The 17,368-nt window shown below is 35.5% G+C and overlaps 1 protein-coding gene across 4 annotated transcripts in view; it reads right to left on the bottom strand.

Moving 5' to 3' along the window:
• LOC105385621 (translocation protein SEC62) overlaps positions 1-17,368 on the bottom strand; it is a 24,904-nt gene extending 7,536 nt beyond the window's left edge. The window contains exons 1-2 of one of the 4 annotated variants that reach the window (XM_048622389.1): positions 17,212-17,355; positions 16,458-16,466 (exon numbers count right to left, since the gene is read on the bottom strand). In XM_048622389.1, coding sequence (XP_048478346.1) covers positions 16,458-16,466; positions 17,212-17,247 — 45 coding nt within the window. In that variant the 5' untranslated portion in view covers positions 17,248-17,355. Of the gene's footprint in view, positions 1-491; positions 798-16,457; positions 16,467-17,211 lie in introns of those variants that run through there. The other 3 variants (XM_038114921.2, XM_048622388.1, XM_038114920.2) reach the window with 3 other exon arrangements.

Genomic DNA, 17,368 nt, shown 5'->3' with positions numbered 1-17,368 from the left:
ATAAGAAGAGTATATACTAGGTATATTGTAAAGATCTGTTGGTCGTCTTAACGACTTGCGACGACGCTCGAGTGATTAAAAACACGTGCCAGATTAATCATATTGACGACACGATGCTACATTGCACTCACTCTCTATAATGTGTAGGAACATAAACATTTCCATCACTAATTACACGACAGTTGTTTTGTTTATATTTCATAATATTATGCTCCTAAAGTTAAATAACTGATTCAAATTAATCCGATACACAATTTTTCATGTGCCTCAGCCAGGATTCGAACCAAGGACCGAGGGCTCTGCTATACAAAGCCGCATACCACGCATGAATTAAAATCACTCCAGTTTTGAAGGACACCCAGACCCAGTCCATAATTGACTGTAAATTATTACTTTATTCTTGTGTCTTGGCGTGCGTGTAGTGGATTTATTTTAAGTATACTGTACATTGTAGCTGTAATTATAATTTATAACCATAAACAACATCTTACATACGAATCGTCGTCTTCACTCGGCAAATAGTCGTAAGTGGGATCTTGCAATACACCAAACAAAGGATGCATTTTGACACGGCGCCAACGCTGCAGTTCACTGAACTCAATAAATTCTTTTGGACTACTTCAGCCGAATTTTATTGTTATTTCGATCACCACACAAGATATCGCGCGAATCATGCACAAAGATTCTCACATGCCCATTTCTAGGACAATCTAAACTGCTCAAAATACACTTTTGTACTTTAAATAGCTGGTTAACAGTTTTAAAATAGCGCGAAGCACGAAGAATCTATCGCGCGGCCCGCTAGTAACTGATCGTAAGAAACCATCTGTCTCGCAACAACTAAATATTTCTTTCTACCTGCTCAACAAAACACTTAAGTACACTTCTGTTAAATTGAAACAAATTGTAGGTATTGTTTAAGTATAATGAGAGGATTAGCTGCGCCAGGTTTCTGTTCGTAAATAATAAAATATTAAATCGGCTGGCAACGATTTTATATTAGACAAGAGACTTCGTAATCAAATATATTGTAGTATCACATTAATAAGAGTAACATATCAAGAAATTCATTGTTTGCACAGGTGCTGTTACAGTCTACAGCCACGTAGATGTATATTATAAATCACGTGGAATAAAAATATACTTACTTAAATTACATACCTACAAATGTAAGTAAGCTACGAATTTTTACACATTTAACTGTAAGAAAGTATACCTAGTCAGTTCATGATAACATCAGTAAACCCAACTTTATTAAAATTAAAATTTCACGCAGGCAAAATTGATTTTATTTCAGTACATATATTTTTAATGGATTTGTCTGGGATTTTTTTTTAATTCAGATTGAGACTTGGCAGTCCCAAGTTTGTAATCAACAAGCACATTTGTTTTATTGCTACGAAATTGTAATGTACCTACTTATAAATTAATTTTCACAACTAAATCTCAGGTTAGTATAGTTAAGTCCATTCAATGCAACTGTTTAAATTAGGATTAGAAAATTCTTATTGTAATTTTAATGTCTCGTTTACATTCAGCCCCTGCCGCTGCCCCTCACGCTGCCGGCAATAATTCCCTAAATACTCCTGTGGCAGGATTGAGAGGAGTGTGTGTTTACATACTGCCCTACCACTCACTTCACTTTCAAATGTCGGCAATGGCAGACGTCGAAATAATTACAGCGGCCGCGCTGTCTCTTTATGCAATACATAAGTTATGTTCGATGTTTAATAAAATAATAATTAAAAAAATTAAAAAACCGACTTCAAAAAACCACTAAAATGTAAGAAATAATTTAAGGTTTACACAAATTCTACTCGTATGAGACAGTACAAATATACCTAAGCAGGAACTGTTCTTTTTTGATGTTGGTGCGGTGACAAAGTAATCTGAAGAAATATGGCACCAACTTCAAAAAAGAACGAGTCCTTCGTCAAGTCGCGCGCCTTAGAGTCGCGCGCCGCGCGAGTTGGCATCTACTGTTTTTTTATATCATCAACTCGCGTGCCCATGTAAAGTACATGTAAAGTACGGTCAGATGCAAACGAATTGAAACTAAAAAATATAGTTAAATATTGTCCCCTGGCTGATTAGCATAAGAAGGTACCGACTAGACAGTCGCCATTAAAGTAGATGCTTTGATTTCGGGACAATAAAGCCTATGTTGGAAGTGCGGAATGAGGCAAAAGGGGATGTGACCTATGACGCATGATACCCAAGATTGCTATCTCTCTCATCCTTATACCTGTCTGCCTGATTTTACCTGTCATAGCTATGTCCTTCAAGTTTTTGTTGCAAAAACCGGTTTAAAGGGTTTAAACGTCATCATTGTTTTAGTGACGTCGTTTTAGTGTTACTCCTAATGCGAAGCAGTTACATTAATTACAGTGTTGATAAGTAATAAGCCAATTTTTTGTTGTTGATTATTATTTTATTTTATTTTATTTTATAATATTTGGAGAACTTACAGCTACAACACAATATGAACATATCAGGTAAACAGCTACTAGCCAATTACAAGTTCCCACATATGGTTCCAATGGTAAGGATTGAATTCTAGAACGAATCTCTTCGCTATTCAGCGCTGAGACCGGTTCCAGAACTCAATCCTTAGTTATTATACCTATTATTATTATAATATATAAAGCTGGATTACCACTGACTGACTGATTGACATAGTAGTTCTCCCAGAAGGAGTCATTTTTTGATATGAAAATGTTTTAGGGAAATGTACAGGGTGCTCGGGTGAGTAGAGAAAAAATCCGACATTTTTAAAAAAGTTGTACAAAAAAAAAATTTTTATTGTTCCTCCATTTTGGTGACCATACATTTTTTTATATTTCGAGGGTGTGTTTAGAATGTCTGACAGATTATAAAAAAAATATAAAAAAATAAAAAAACAAAATGGCGGCCGAGTTGCAGTCAAGTAAAGTTTAGGCTGTGTCAGACCCGACTTGAGGTGAATTGATCTCCAGGAAGGGGGGGAGGTGGGGGGATGCTGTTTTTTGTAAACGGTGGGGCACATGATGAAATTTATGGGAAAATTCCAAAAAAATATTTTTTATTAATTGCGGGGGGAGGGGAGATTTTTTTATAAAAACGTGTTTTTTCGGAGATTTTCAAAGCGTTTTTTTATTATGTTGGGGGCATTTGACAGGTTCGACTTGTATGGAGCGGTTGTGTAGTTTGACGAGTAGAGTTGCCATGCGAAAGAATTTTCCCCATTTTTAGGGTAAATTTCGAGATTTTCCCCAAAAACATGAAAAGTAGAAATGGCCACTTTTGATTTTAAAATTTGATGCAGTTTTGTCGGAAAGACCCGTACTAATGACATTTGAGCATTTTTATTACTTTCGACTGGCAACCCTGGGCGATAGGCGAGATTATATTTTTTCGGATTTTTTTACGTCGACCCAACTTGAGGTGAATTGATCTCCCAGAAGGGAGGCAGGTGGGGTGATGATTTTTTTTGTACACGGTCTGATGTATGGTGCAGTTTATGGGAAAATTCCGAAAAGTTGAAAAAACAAAATGGCGGACTGCTTTAGCGGCCATTTTTTAAAAGTGACTTTTTTTCACGATTTTTGATTGGTTTTTTCACATGTTTAGAGTGGTTGGGGAGATTTGTCTTGTATAGCGCATTTGTGTAGTTTGTTGGGTAGACTATACCAGTTAAATAAAATTTCCCCATTTTTAGGGAAAATTTTGAGATTTTCCCCAAAAACCTGAAAAATAGAAATAACCGTTTTGGATTTAAAAAAATGATGCAGTTTAGTCAGAAAGGCTCAAACTAATGACATTTGACTATTTTTATTACTTTCGGCTGGCAACCCTGAGAAATACGGGAGATTATATTTTTGAAAAAGTTCGACGTCGATTCAAGTTGAGGTGAATTGATCTCCCAGAAGGGGGGGAGGTGGGGTGATGTTTTTCTTTGAACATGGTTGGATATATGGTGAAATTCATGGGAAAATTCCGAAAACTGCAACAATCAAAATGGCAGATGAAGTGGCAGCCATTTTGTAAAAGAGAAATTTTACATGTTTAAAGGCTATTTCACCTGTATTGAGTGGTCTGACAGTTTTGACTTGTAGAGCGCGTTTGTGTGTTTAGGTACGTTCAATTTTTCTATGAAATAAAAACTCCCCATTTTTAGGGAAAAAAACAAAATTTCCCTAAAAACATGGGAAATTTTACATAAATATGCAATTTTATCCCTTTCAGATGGTCTGAGGGGATTCGAATGTATGGCGTGTTTGTGTAGTTAAATGCATAGATTTTTAATTTAAAATAAAAACTTCCCACTTATAGGGAAAAAAATCAAAATTTCCCTAAAAACGTATAAAAAATTACCAACATTAGCAATTTCACCCCGTTGACGTGGTCAGACAGATTTATGGAATATGGCGCATTTGTGTAGATAAATACAAACAATAATTATTTAAAATAAAAACTCCCCACTTGTAGGGAAAAAATCAAAATTTCCCTAAAAACGTATAAAAAATTACCAACATTAGCAATTTCACCCCGTTGAAGTGGTCAAACAGATTTATGGTATATTGCGCATTTGTGTAGATAAATACAAACAATAATTATGTAAAATAAAAACTCCCCACTTATAGGGAAAAATAAAAAAATCCCTAAAAACGTAGAAAAAATTATCAACATTAGCAATTTCACCCCTTTGAAGTGGTCAGACAGATTTGTGGTATATGGCGCATTTGTGTAGATAAATACAAACAATAATTATTTAAAATAAAAACTCCCCACTTATAGGGAAAAAACAAAATTTCCCTGAAAACGTATAAAAAATTACCAACATTAGCAATTTCACCTCTTTGAAGTGGTCAGACAAATTTATGGCGTATTTGTGAAGATAAATACAAACAATTATTATTTAAAATAAAAACTCCCCACTTTTAGTGGAAAAAATGTTTTCCCTAAAAACATACAAAATGTAAATCAACTTTACCACAGATAAAGTGCCGAGCGCAGCGAGGCCATAGTCCTCCTACAAGCTATACCAAAATAAAACCAGCCGAGCGCAGCGAGGCATCCGATCGACAGGTAACCCTGCCATAAAGAAAAGAAATCCGAGCGAAGCGAGGCATTACGTATCATAATTATTATTATCAATAAAGAAAAACTACGGGAAAAGTCCCGTTTAAGAAGTGGAAAGCCGAGCGAAGCGAGGCAAAACAACCTAAACCATCAATTCAAAACCTAGAGAGCCGAGCGGAGCGAGGCAAAACTACTGAAATCAACATACGGAAACCCGATGAGCCGAGCGAAGCGAGGCTAAAGCCCAATAAACAGCAAGTGCCTATGTAACTGCAAAGCCGAACGAAGCGAGGAAAAACAACCGAAATTATCATTCCGAGACCTAGAGAGGACTAAACTACTTTAATCACCAACTGCCAGTTTGACTGGAGAGCCGAGCGCAGCGAGGCAAAACAATCCAAACCATCATACCTCAAACCTTGGTGAGCCGAGCGCAGCGAGGCAAAACATTTAAAAACATCATACCACAACCACTGAAGAGCCGAGCGCAGCGAGGCAATACAACTTAAGTATAACCTTACCGTAAAAGAGGAGCCGAGCGAAGCGAGGCAAAACAATGCGAACCACCATACTTCAAACCCTGGAGAGCCGAGCGAAGCGAGGCAACACTACTCAAACCCTCGTCAACACAACTATATAACCTGAGAGCCGATTGTGACTAAGAAATATCTTGAATGAATAAAAAAAAAGACAAAGTGTATGTTTGGGCGTTTATAGCTCCAATAATGGATTAAATTGAAGTAAAACATAGTTCTGTAAAAAAGTAAAAAGTCTTAAACAGCAAACCCACGTAAGAAATTAATGAATAAAAAAAAAGCTTGTGTATTTCTGTTCTTTGAAATAGTTTCTCTTCAGGACAGAGTAAACTAATAATCGAGATGCTAGAAAAACGCGCGAATGGGGGTGACTCAGACTTATGAGGTTTTAAAAAACCCAATATTTGTACACAAAACGATGTCGGCTCGATACTAGGTAAAGTTTACGAAACTATTTTTTTTTCATATAGATTATTTTCTCTACCGTATTTGTGTGAGACAATCCGTAACAGGAACCAATTTTTTTGAGTACGAGTACGGGATGGAGTGTTGGGAGATGGTCCGAATATTTGGATGCGTCTTTGACTTGAACACCAGAAATATCCGCTACGTCATTGTAAAGTATACCTACCTGAATTTTCCTACTGATATTTTTAAGGCGAAATGAATACCACTAAAGTAATTATAATAGCAACATTTCATAATAAGAAAATCATAAGCATAAAGCCATAAGTATTCTTCACTCAAATTTGAATACAAAGGAAAACGCCAGAAATTTGGTATACTATAAGTAAAGCCAGCTGACCGATTATTATACTTAAAAAACTGTTTTGAAAACAAAAACAAAAGCATCAATACCGACATGATATTGAAATTCATAATGAAAATAGTTTTTAAGGCCTTACAAAACGCAAGAAAGATTTGCTACAGTATGTTCAAGTCAATACCCTGCTGAAACCAATATTCATACTGAAAACGTATATCTACCTAAAACAAAATTATGAGTAGGTACCCCTTTAATATAGAAATTCATATTGAAAACAGTTTTGAAGGCATAACAAAACGCAAGAAAGATTTGCTACGGTATGTTCAAGTCAATAGCTTGCTGAAACTGAAATTTATACTAAAAACTGTTTCCCACGTCAAACAAAATCGTTAGTACCTCTTTAATTTAAAAAAATCATAGTGAACACAGTCTTTAAGGCGTAACAAAACGCAAGAAAGATTTGCTACGGTATATTCAAGCCAATACCCTGCTGAAATGGAAATTCATACTGAAAACAGACACCAACCTAAACCGAAAGCATCAAAGCACCGCGCGGCTGCTTGCAGCCCGCGCCACAACGCGACCTCTAGTTATTATACTATATAAAGCTGGATTACCACTGACTGACTGACATGATTGTTCTCCCAGAAGGAGCCATTTTTTGATATAACAATGTTTTAGGGATATGTACAGGGTGCTCGGGTGAGTAGAGAAAAAATCCGACTTTTTAAAAAAAGTTGTAAAAAAAAAAATTTTTTTTTGCTCCTCTTTTTTGGTGACCATACATTTTTTATATTTTGAGGGTGTGTTAAGAATGTCTGACAGATTATAAAAAAAATATAAAAAAATAAAAAAACAAAATGGCGGCCGAGTTGCAGTGAAGCAAAGTTTAGGGCGTGTCAGACCCGACTTGAGGTGAATTGATCTCCCGGAAGGGGGGGAGGTGGGGGGATGCTGTTTTTTGTAAACGGTGGAGCACATGATGAAATTTAAGGGAAAATTCCAAAAAATGATTTTTTTTTTATTGCGGGGGGAGAGGAGATTTTTTTATAAAAACGTGTTTTTTCGGGGATTTTCAAAGCATTTTTTTATTGTGTTCGAGGCATTTGACAGGTTTGACTTGTATGGAGCGGTTGTGTAGTTTGACGAGTAGAGTTGCCATGTGAAAAAAATTTCCCCATTTTCAGGGTAAATTTCGAGATTTTCCCCAAAAACATGAAAAGTAGAAATGGCCACTTTTGATTTTAAAATTTGATGCAGTTTTGTCGGAAAGACCCGTACTAATGACATTTGACCATTTTTATTACTTTCGACTGGCAACCCTGCGCGATAGGCGAGATTATATTTTTTCGGATTTTTTTACGTCGACCCAACTTGAGGTGAATTGATCTCCCAGAAGGGAGGCAGGTGGGGTTATGATTTTTTTTGTACACGGTCTGTTGTATGGTGCAGTTTATGGGAAAATTCCGAAAACTTGAAAAAACAAAATGGCGGACTGCTTAGGCGGCCATTTTGTAAAAGTGACTTTTTTTCACGATTTTTGATTGTTTTTTTTACATGTTTAGAGTGGTTGGGAAGATTTGTCTTGTATAGCGCATTTGTGTAGTTTGTTGAGTAGACTATACCTACTAAATCAAATTTCCCCATTTTTAAGGAAAATTTTGAGATTTTCCCCAAAAACATAAAAAATAGAAATTACCGTTTTGGATTTTAAAAAATGATGCAGTTTAGTCAGGAAAGCTCATACTAATGACATTTGACTATTTTTATCCCTTTCGGCTGGCAACCCTGAGAAATACGGCAGATTATATTTTTGAAAAAGTTCGACGTCGATTCAAGTTGAGGTGAATTGATCTCTCAGAAGGGGGGGAAGTGGGGTGATGTTTTTCTTTTTACATGGTTGGATATATGGTGAAATTCATGGGAAAATTCCAAAAACTGCAAAAATCAAAATGGCGGATGAAGTGGCAGCCATTTCGTAAAAGAGAAATTTTACTTTTTTTAAGGCTATTTCACCTGTATTGAGTGGTCTGACAGTTTTGACTTGTAGAGCGCGTTTGTGTAGGTAGATGCATTTAGTTTTCTTATGAAATAAAAAACTCCCCATTCTTAGGGAAAAAAACAAAATTTCCCTAAAAACATGAGAAATTATACATAAATATGCAATTTTATCGTTTTGTGATGGTCTGAGGAGATTCGAATGTATGGCGCGTTTGTGTAGTTAAATGCATAGATTTTTAATTAATAATAAAAACTCCCCACTTATAGAAAAAAAAACAAAATTTCTCTAAAAACATGGGAAATTTACATAAATATGCAATTTTGTCGTTTTGTGATGGTCTGAGGAGATTCGAAAGTATAGCGTGTTTGTGTAGTTAAATGCATACAATTTTAATTTAAAATAAAAAATCCCCACTTATGGGGAAAAAATCAAAATTTCCCTAAAAACGTATAAAAAATTACTAACATTAGCAATTTCGCCCCGTAGAAGTGGTCAGACAGATTTATGGTATATGGCGCATTTGTGTAGATAAATACAAACAATAATTATTTAAAATAAAAACTCCCCACTTGTAGGGAAAAAAATCAAAATTTCCCTAATATAATGGGAAATTTAACATAAATATGCAATTGTATCCCTTTGAGATGGTCTGAGGGGTTTCGAATGTATTACGCGTTTGTGCAGTTAAATGCATAGAATTTTAATTTAAAATAAAAACACCCCACTTTTAGGGAAAAAAAAAAAATTTCCCTAAAAACGTAGAAAAAATTACCAACATTAGCAATATCACCCCTTTGAAGTGGTCAGACAGATTTATGGTATATGGCGCATTTGTGAAGATAAATACAAACAATTACTATTTAAAATAAAAACTCCCCACTTTTAGGGGAAAAAATATTTTTCCCTTAAAACATACAAAATGTAAATCTACTTTACCACAGTTTAAGTGCCGGGCGCAGCGAGGCCTTAGTCTTTCTACAAGCTATACCAAAATTAAACCAGCCGAGCGCAGCGAGGCATCCGACATGTAACCCTGCCATAAAGAAAAGAAATCCGAGCGAAGCGAGGCATTACGTATCATTATTATTAATATCAATAAAGAAAAACTACGGGAAAAGTCCCGTTTAGGAAGTGGAAAGCCGAGCGAAGCGAGGCAAAACAACCTAAACCATCAATCCAAAATCTAGAGAGCCGAGCGGAGCGAGGCTATACTACTGAAATCAACATCTTAAAACCCGAAGAGCCGAGCGAAGCGAGGCAAAACAACCGAAACTACCATCCGAGACCTGGAGAGGAGCCGAGCGAAGCGAGGCTAAAGTACTTTAATCACCAACTGCCTGTTTAACTGTTTAAAAACCACGATACCTTAAACTTTGGAGAGCCGAGCGCAGCGAGGCTAAACATTTCAAAACATCATACCACAACCACTGAAGAGCCGAGCGCAGCGAGGCAATACAACTTAAGTAATATAACCTAACCGTTAAAGAGGAGCCGAGCGAAGCGAGGCTAAACAATGCGAACCACCATACTTCAAACCCTGGAGAGCCGAGCGAAGCGAGGCAACACTACTCAAACCCTCGTCAACACAACTATATAACCTGAGGGCCGATTGTGGCTAAGAAATAACTTGAATGAATAAAATGAAAAACCAAAGTGTAAGTTTGGGCGCGTTTATAGTTCCATACATACGTGTGCAACCAATTATGGATTAAATTTAAGTAAAGCATAGTTCTTTTAATGTTAAAAACGCACTTTATTTTACTTACTTAAACAGCAAACCCACATAAGAAATTAATGAATCAAAAAAAGCCTGTAAATTTCGTTGCTATGAAAAATTTTCTATTCAGGACAGAGTAAACTAATAATTTGAGAAGCTAGAAATACGCGCGAATGGAGGTGAGTCCGATTTTTAATGAGGTGTTAAGAACCCAATATTTGTACACAAAACTATGTCGGCTCGATAAGTTAACGAAAGTAAGTAAGAAAAGTTTACGAAACCATAAAATTACCATATAGGATCAGTTTCTCTACCGTATTTGTGCGAAGACTATCCGTAATTCACAATGAAAATGGTTTTCAAGGCAAATATTAACATTCCTGTGGAGTTTTTTTTTTAAATATAAACCCTAATGCCAGAAATATCCGTTAAATTATGGCAAAGTCAATACCCATCTGTTACCAAATTTCATACTGAAATCATTTTTCAGCTACGTTAAATGCTTCCCTATCTACGTTATACCTATATTAATACTGAAATTAGATTTCAAGAGAAAATTTAACCCCATAAAAATGGTCAAGTGAATAACCGTATCTCACCAAAATTCATACTGAGAACCGTAGGTCACCTAAAACAAAATTATCAGTACCCTGTCATAACGAAAAGAACGATCGAACTGAAAACAGGTTTTAAAGCAATACAAAACGCATGAATGATTTGCTACGGTATGGTCATGGTCAAGTCAAAGCCCTGCTCTAACCGAAATTCATACTGAAAACAGTATCTCACCTGAAACAAAATCATCAGTACCCCTTTTATAATGAAATTCATACTGAAAACAGTTTTTAAGGCGTAACAAAACGCAAGAAAGATTTGCTTCGGTATATTCAAGTCAATACCCTGCTGAAACTGAAATTCATACTAAAAACTGTTTCCCACGTCAAACAAAATCGTCAGTAACCCTATAATAAAAAAAATCATAGTGAACACAGTTTTTAAGACATAACAAAACGCAAGAAAGATTTGCTACGGTATATTGAAGTCAATACCCTGCTGAAACTGAAATTCATACTGAAAACTGTCTCCCACCTAAACCAAAAGCATCAAAGCACCGCGCGGCTGCTTGCAGCCCGCGCCACAACGCGACCTCTAGTTAGAATATTATATCTTAAATTATACATCTCCGAAAGGATATTGTGTTTTATTTTAAGGTAAAGTCCTATAAAATACCCTATACATTTTAAGTAGTTACCTTAAGCATAAATAGCATAATAAATTATAACTTTTGTGGCTGACTCTACATATTTTCACAGTCGAGCGAGTTGACGACAAAAAAAGTAGGTAAATACGGTAGGGGCAACTCGCGCGCGGCGCGCGAGTCAAAGGCGCGCGACTTGACGAAGGACTCAAAAGAACGAGTAACGAGTCAAAAGAACAGTTCCTGCTTAGGTATATTTGTACTGTCTCATACGAGTAGAATTTGTGTAAACCTTAAATTATTTCTTACATTTTAGTGGTTTTTTGAAGTCGGTTTTTTAATTTTTTTAACTATTATTTTATTTAATAGTTTTTAGTTTATTTGTAATAATTTTCAATCAAAAGTAAGGTGCAAATGATATCAAAAAGTCCTACTAATCAATACGAATCATTCAAGCCTAAACACGAAGTAGTTGCTATATACCGTTGAGGAGTTCCCCTGACTGCCTTCCGTTTCCATCATCAGATCAGCTCAAGGTCACCATCATATTTTTTTGTTTTAAGAACTATATTTACGTTCTTAATTTCATTAGAATCGGTTAATATGTGCCCAAAATGGAAATTCATACCCTGTTTTTACCCCTTTACCCACCCTTGGGGGTGAGATAAAATTCTGAAAAAAAAATGGGACCACCTGGGAGCTCAACCCAATACAACAAAAAAAGAATTTTCAAAATCGGTTCATAAACGGCGGAGTAATCGGTGAACATACATAAAAAAAAATATAAAAAAAAGATCCCGACGAATTGAGAACCTCCTCCTTTTTTTGAAGTCGGTTAAAAAGATATCGAATACAAAAAATAATTTTCGTCGTAGACGATGGTGGATGATATCTATCCATCGAAATAGAACTTTATAAATACTACTAACTAACTAATATCCTTCCACCCTAAGGTTGTCTTGAAAAAATCGCTTTAAGCGATAAGACCGCCATTTTTGTAGATATTTGTTAGTATTTAAGTTTTGTAAGTTTATTTTATGTGTGTGTGTACAAATAAAGAATATTATATCTATCTATCTATCTAATCATCAACCAACCTTCTTAACTATTTTTTTAATGCATATACCTACTAATTCTACTAGTAAGTATGAGTTGTTTATCATTCCCTTCTCCTCCAGGCGCTCGGCGAGTACTGAGCGTCGGAGCTGAATGTAAACACGCACTGCCGCTCGCGCTGCCGGTCCTTTGACTTCCGCACAAAAAACCGCCATTTAGGGGAGTGCAGGGCAGCGCGAGTGGCAATGTCAGCGGCATGAGAAGTATCGCGTTTACACACTGCCCTGCCCATTTCCCTGCCCACTTCCCTGCTCACTTCGGCTGAATGTAAACGAGGTATAAGAAATAAATATTTTTACTTGTAGGAATTATGACCTAAGCTTTAATTCTCTTTGTTACCTTGCCTGGGTTGGATCTTCGTCAAGGAGATCATTATTTTGGCAACTGTACTGTATCCGACAGAAAACATAGCTTATACGACGTAATTTCCTTACACGCAGCAGAAAGTGATTCACATATCATAGACAATTGTTTACAGTTAACAGTCATCTCATTGTCTCCACGTGGTATTTAGAAATAGACCCGCAGTCTCGAGCTAGGGAACCTATGTACCTTACCTATATAACGATACGTAAGTATCACTATTTACAAAAGTTATATTTTATTGTTGATAGTCTTATCCTGTATGTCTTTCAGATTCAAAATGCAAATCAAAGCAATACAAGCAACGTGGAATGACTGTATTCGCTACTGTGATCCCATGAGATGAGATGCATATTCGTTTACCGTTAAACAAGTTATTTTGTATCCGTTACGGTAAACATATTAGCGGAGCGAAATATCACGTTATTGGTCTTTGTCATTTTGTACCGGACACCCACTAAATGTAAACTTTATTTATAGTATAGGTTACTACTTTGGTTACATTGAACCAAATAGTATTTATTGTTGTGCTAACATACACATCCCGATCAAGTCACGTACCTACTTATCAGCAAAAACAAAAAAAAAACTTTATATTTAATCCGTTTCCGAGCTACTTATCCACAGACAGATACACCGATACTCACATCCAACTCATATCACCTACTTCCTCATCGGAGGCGAGCACAAACAACAGTAGTTGAATCACGCCCGCGCGACCTTAACCGTAACCTTTCCATAGTAAAGTTGAACGCACAACGCTTCGCAATTAGTTTATAAATAAACAACTACAGTATTTGCGATTCATATAGGTATATACAAATACATGTGTGTATTCAGATGCACTGTATTTATCTAGCTAAGGGATTCAGTCTGAAGTCTCGGTAGATGTTAGGCTTTAATTCAGTGTTTAATTTACAAAAGCCTTATATCTAGTGTGTAACGGCTTTTTTTACGTAAAATTGATACATAAATACTATACCGATCTATTGTATATTTCGAGGTATAAAAATCATAGCGTATATAAGTAGCAGTAGACAATGAAGGTATCTAACTTACAAAATGTGTTAATGTGCGAAACGCGTTGTTAACGTTGCATACGTCATCAGCACGGGGATACCCCAACATTATGCATACTGATAATGGTGGTGACTTCGAATGAATAACGATCGAAATGTTTATTTATAAGTATTAACAAATTAGATACAAACTTACCATCTCTATGTAATGCAACTACACAAAAACACTAGTGAACCACACAATACACACTACAAAAAAAACTTTTTGTTAGAAGATAAGCTACTAAAGAAAAGACCACTTATCCCAAGAAGTCACACAGCCAGCTTGCTCCAAAGTATGGTGTGGAATAGAACGAGAGTGAATGCGGAGAAAGTGGGGCAGTGGCCCAGTCGAACGAACCAATAACTACCAAGACACGGCGCTACGTGGGTCGCGGACTTACATTTGCGAATTGACATTCAAATAGCAGTCTATTTCATTCGTGTCAACTACGACTTTTTGACAGGACTGCCCCTGCGTGCGCGCTGCAATATATCGCTGGGAATAGCAAGAAATCACTATAAGTTGTTGACAGACACAATGTAGTCAGCATAGGCTTCACGTGATGCGATCCACGGTAAATTCGAGTTCTTATAGAGTAGCAATGATGTTTTATGAAAATAGGTCTCAGGAGGGCTGATTCAGCCTAACAATAAACGAACGCACAAGTTTAATGAGTCTAGTGACTAGTGACCCACATGGAGTACGATGAAAATGTGCCAATATTGCTAATATTTACCAAGCACCAAGGGTTTGCCTTAAAGCTTAGAACCTTGTCACTACATTTTATGTTTATTGCTTCTATGCTACAAACATAATATAAATTATTTATATCTGAACTAGGGATGGAATTAATTGATTACTTATAATATAGTCATTAATCTAACTTTTTTATCTGTAAATCTGATATGCTATACTTTAATGTCCATATTAGTTATTAAGTAATAGTAATAGGATAGCAAATTCAAGCCAAGATAAGAGATGATAAAAAGTAATATCATATTTGAATACATTTTGCTTATGAAACAACAAAAAAAGGAAGGTGTACTCAAGTTATTCTGTATTTTAATTATTTTGGTAGTTTTACCTCCTAATTTTGATATTTTGTAAATCTATGTTTTTTTTACTAAGACACTATTATTGATGATGTATGAAGTGTAATGTGTGGACACATTTCACATGTGGCCACCAAACTACACAAAGTCTGCAATATGGGTGCTAGGCAGCTCAAATATCTTCACAAAGGTCCCACTGAGAAAAGCACCAAATTACTCCGAAACGAAAAAGGCTAGCTTAATGAGGCTTTCTTTAACATTGAAGTAATATATATTGGATATTATATTATTATATGTTTGTATATATTATAGTTATGTATCCTAATATTATATGTATATTATTATTATCTTTTATAAATTTATATAATTATTTGAATGTATTGTTATTATATATTAAGATAATTATTAAGTGACTATTTAGTTTTTAGTTTTTTAATCTTACATACTTTTTTTTTTTTTTTTTTGCACATCTTTGTACTTGTTTTCCTGCACCTCCTGTAGGTTGGCTGGTAGAAAATGATCTTAGCATTAAGCCCACCTTTTGTACATGTATTTTTATATTTGTGCAATAAAGAATTAAATAAATAAATAAATGTTACAGAGCATCAGGCAGGATATTACCAACTGAAACCGGCAATATTTTGTTCAAATTTTAAATTAAATGTTTGAAAAAATTGGGGTTTTTTGGTGTCGGCATTTTGTGAGTGGAACTTTTTCATTGCCCATGACTATGTTATACATAAACAACAACCTATACACAGGGCAAACACAAGTGCTCATAACTCAAACCCGGTGTCTTATTATTGTTTTTTTTTTATTATTAGTTATAATGTTGGTTTACAAATCTATGAAATGTAGTATCATGATTATGTGAAAGATAGAGGGGACTTGTAAGTTGTCCACATATTGGAAAGCATCTCTAAGATAGATTGATAACAATTGACATTGATTTACAATCGATGGCTGAATGGTGTAGTGGTTAGTGACCCTGACTGCTATGCTGAAGGTCCCGGGTTCAATTCTTGGCTGGGGCAGATATTTGTTTCAAGACAGATAGTTGTACTCGGGTCTTGGGTGTTGATATTTATATTTAGTATGTATCTATCTATGCATTTGTGTAGATATATCAGCTGTCCGACACCCGTAACACAGGTTCTAGTTTGGGGTCGGATGGCTGTGTGTGAGATGCCTCCACATGTTTATTATTTATTTTTTAATTTAGTATCATGTAGAATAAAGCAGTGCAGGTTTCCTTGCAATGTTTACTATCTGAGCTTGCTATGGTATGCTAGTATCTCTTCACTCCCATACCTATTTATAAAAAATTTGGTGTATAAATATCATGCTATGTATATATGTATGTTTTCCTAGTATCTCTTCTCTAAAGCGAGACATTTTAAACAGAGTTATAGTTTGTATTAGTATTAGATTGTGCATGGGATAAGTCAGGAAGTCAGTCTGTATTAGTTTCACACTTTGCCCATTTTTGGAAGATAACTTTATAGTCAAAGCAAGTGTTCTAAGAAATGACTGTATAAGCTAAAACACAGGTGAGATCAACCAGAAAACAGTAAAATTTCAAACCTTTTTACGCTGAAAAAAATACAAAAAGTTTATAAATTTAAAATACTATGGCATGATTTTAATTACTGAACATACTTTGGTTTAAATTACATTGCTATTAAAAATTACTTCCTGTCTTCCCTAATTCATTGTGTACAATGATTTTCACAAAGTACTTGTTTTGGAAAGAGGTGTGTCTAAATTGTAAAAAAGTTATACTTAATAAGAGTGAACTGATGGTAGGTATTGTTAGTTTTTAATTGATACTAGGTACAGTGGATGAATATTGATATTACATGCAAGCTTTACAACAGTGCATGCGAGTATTGCACTAACTATACCTATGTAGGTACATACATGTACACCAAATTATAGCTCACCATAAGTAAATTGGAATTGACATGGTAATGACAACAGTAGGGATATTATAATTAAGTCCCTCAGAAGGATCCCTCGGAAGGTCTAAGGAGTAGTTACGTAGTTTAGATACAGTCCATTTAGCGCGCAACAAACCAACAACAAACGTTCATCTACGTCACAGGGCAAAATCAAAATATTGCGCACATACCGTATCATCACGATCAGTGTTATCTTAACTAAACTAGCCGAATTGCATTCAAGTGTGAAACAGAATCAAGAACTATCCTCAATCTATAAAAGGAAAGTACAAAAGCAAATAATACACAGCTGGAGGACCTGGAGAATCGGTTTAACTTCACTACACGTGGCATTTTCTTGTTGGACGTAAAATAAACAGAACGAAAGTAGGGCTTACCTCTTTACGTTTTTTAGTTTTCCTTTTGTCTGCCATCACTTATTTCTATGTATGTTTTTTATTAAAGTTTGTCAACCAACGTAGCAACTCGATTTCGATCACTCACTTTCCTGATTTTTTGGTCAAGTGTCAAATTTGACAATTACATTTACTGTTG

Source organism: Plutella xylostella, chromosome 8 (assembly GCF_932276165.1).
Source record: "Plutella xylostella chromosome 8, ilPluXylo3.1, whole genome shotgun sequence".
NCBI lineage: Eukaryota > Metazoa > Arthropoda > Insecta > Lepidoptera > Plutellidae > Plutella > Plutella xylostella.
The sequence above is the reverse complement of the archived record's forward strand: the minus strand, read 5'-3'. Positions and strand labels throughout refer to the sequence as shown.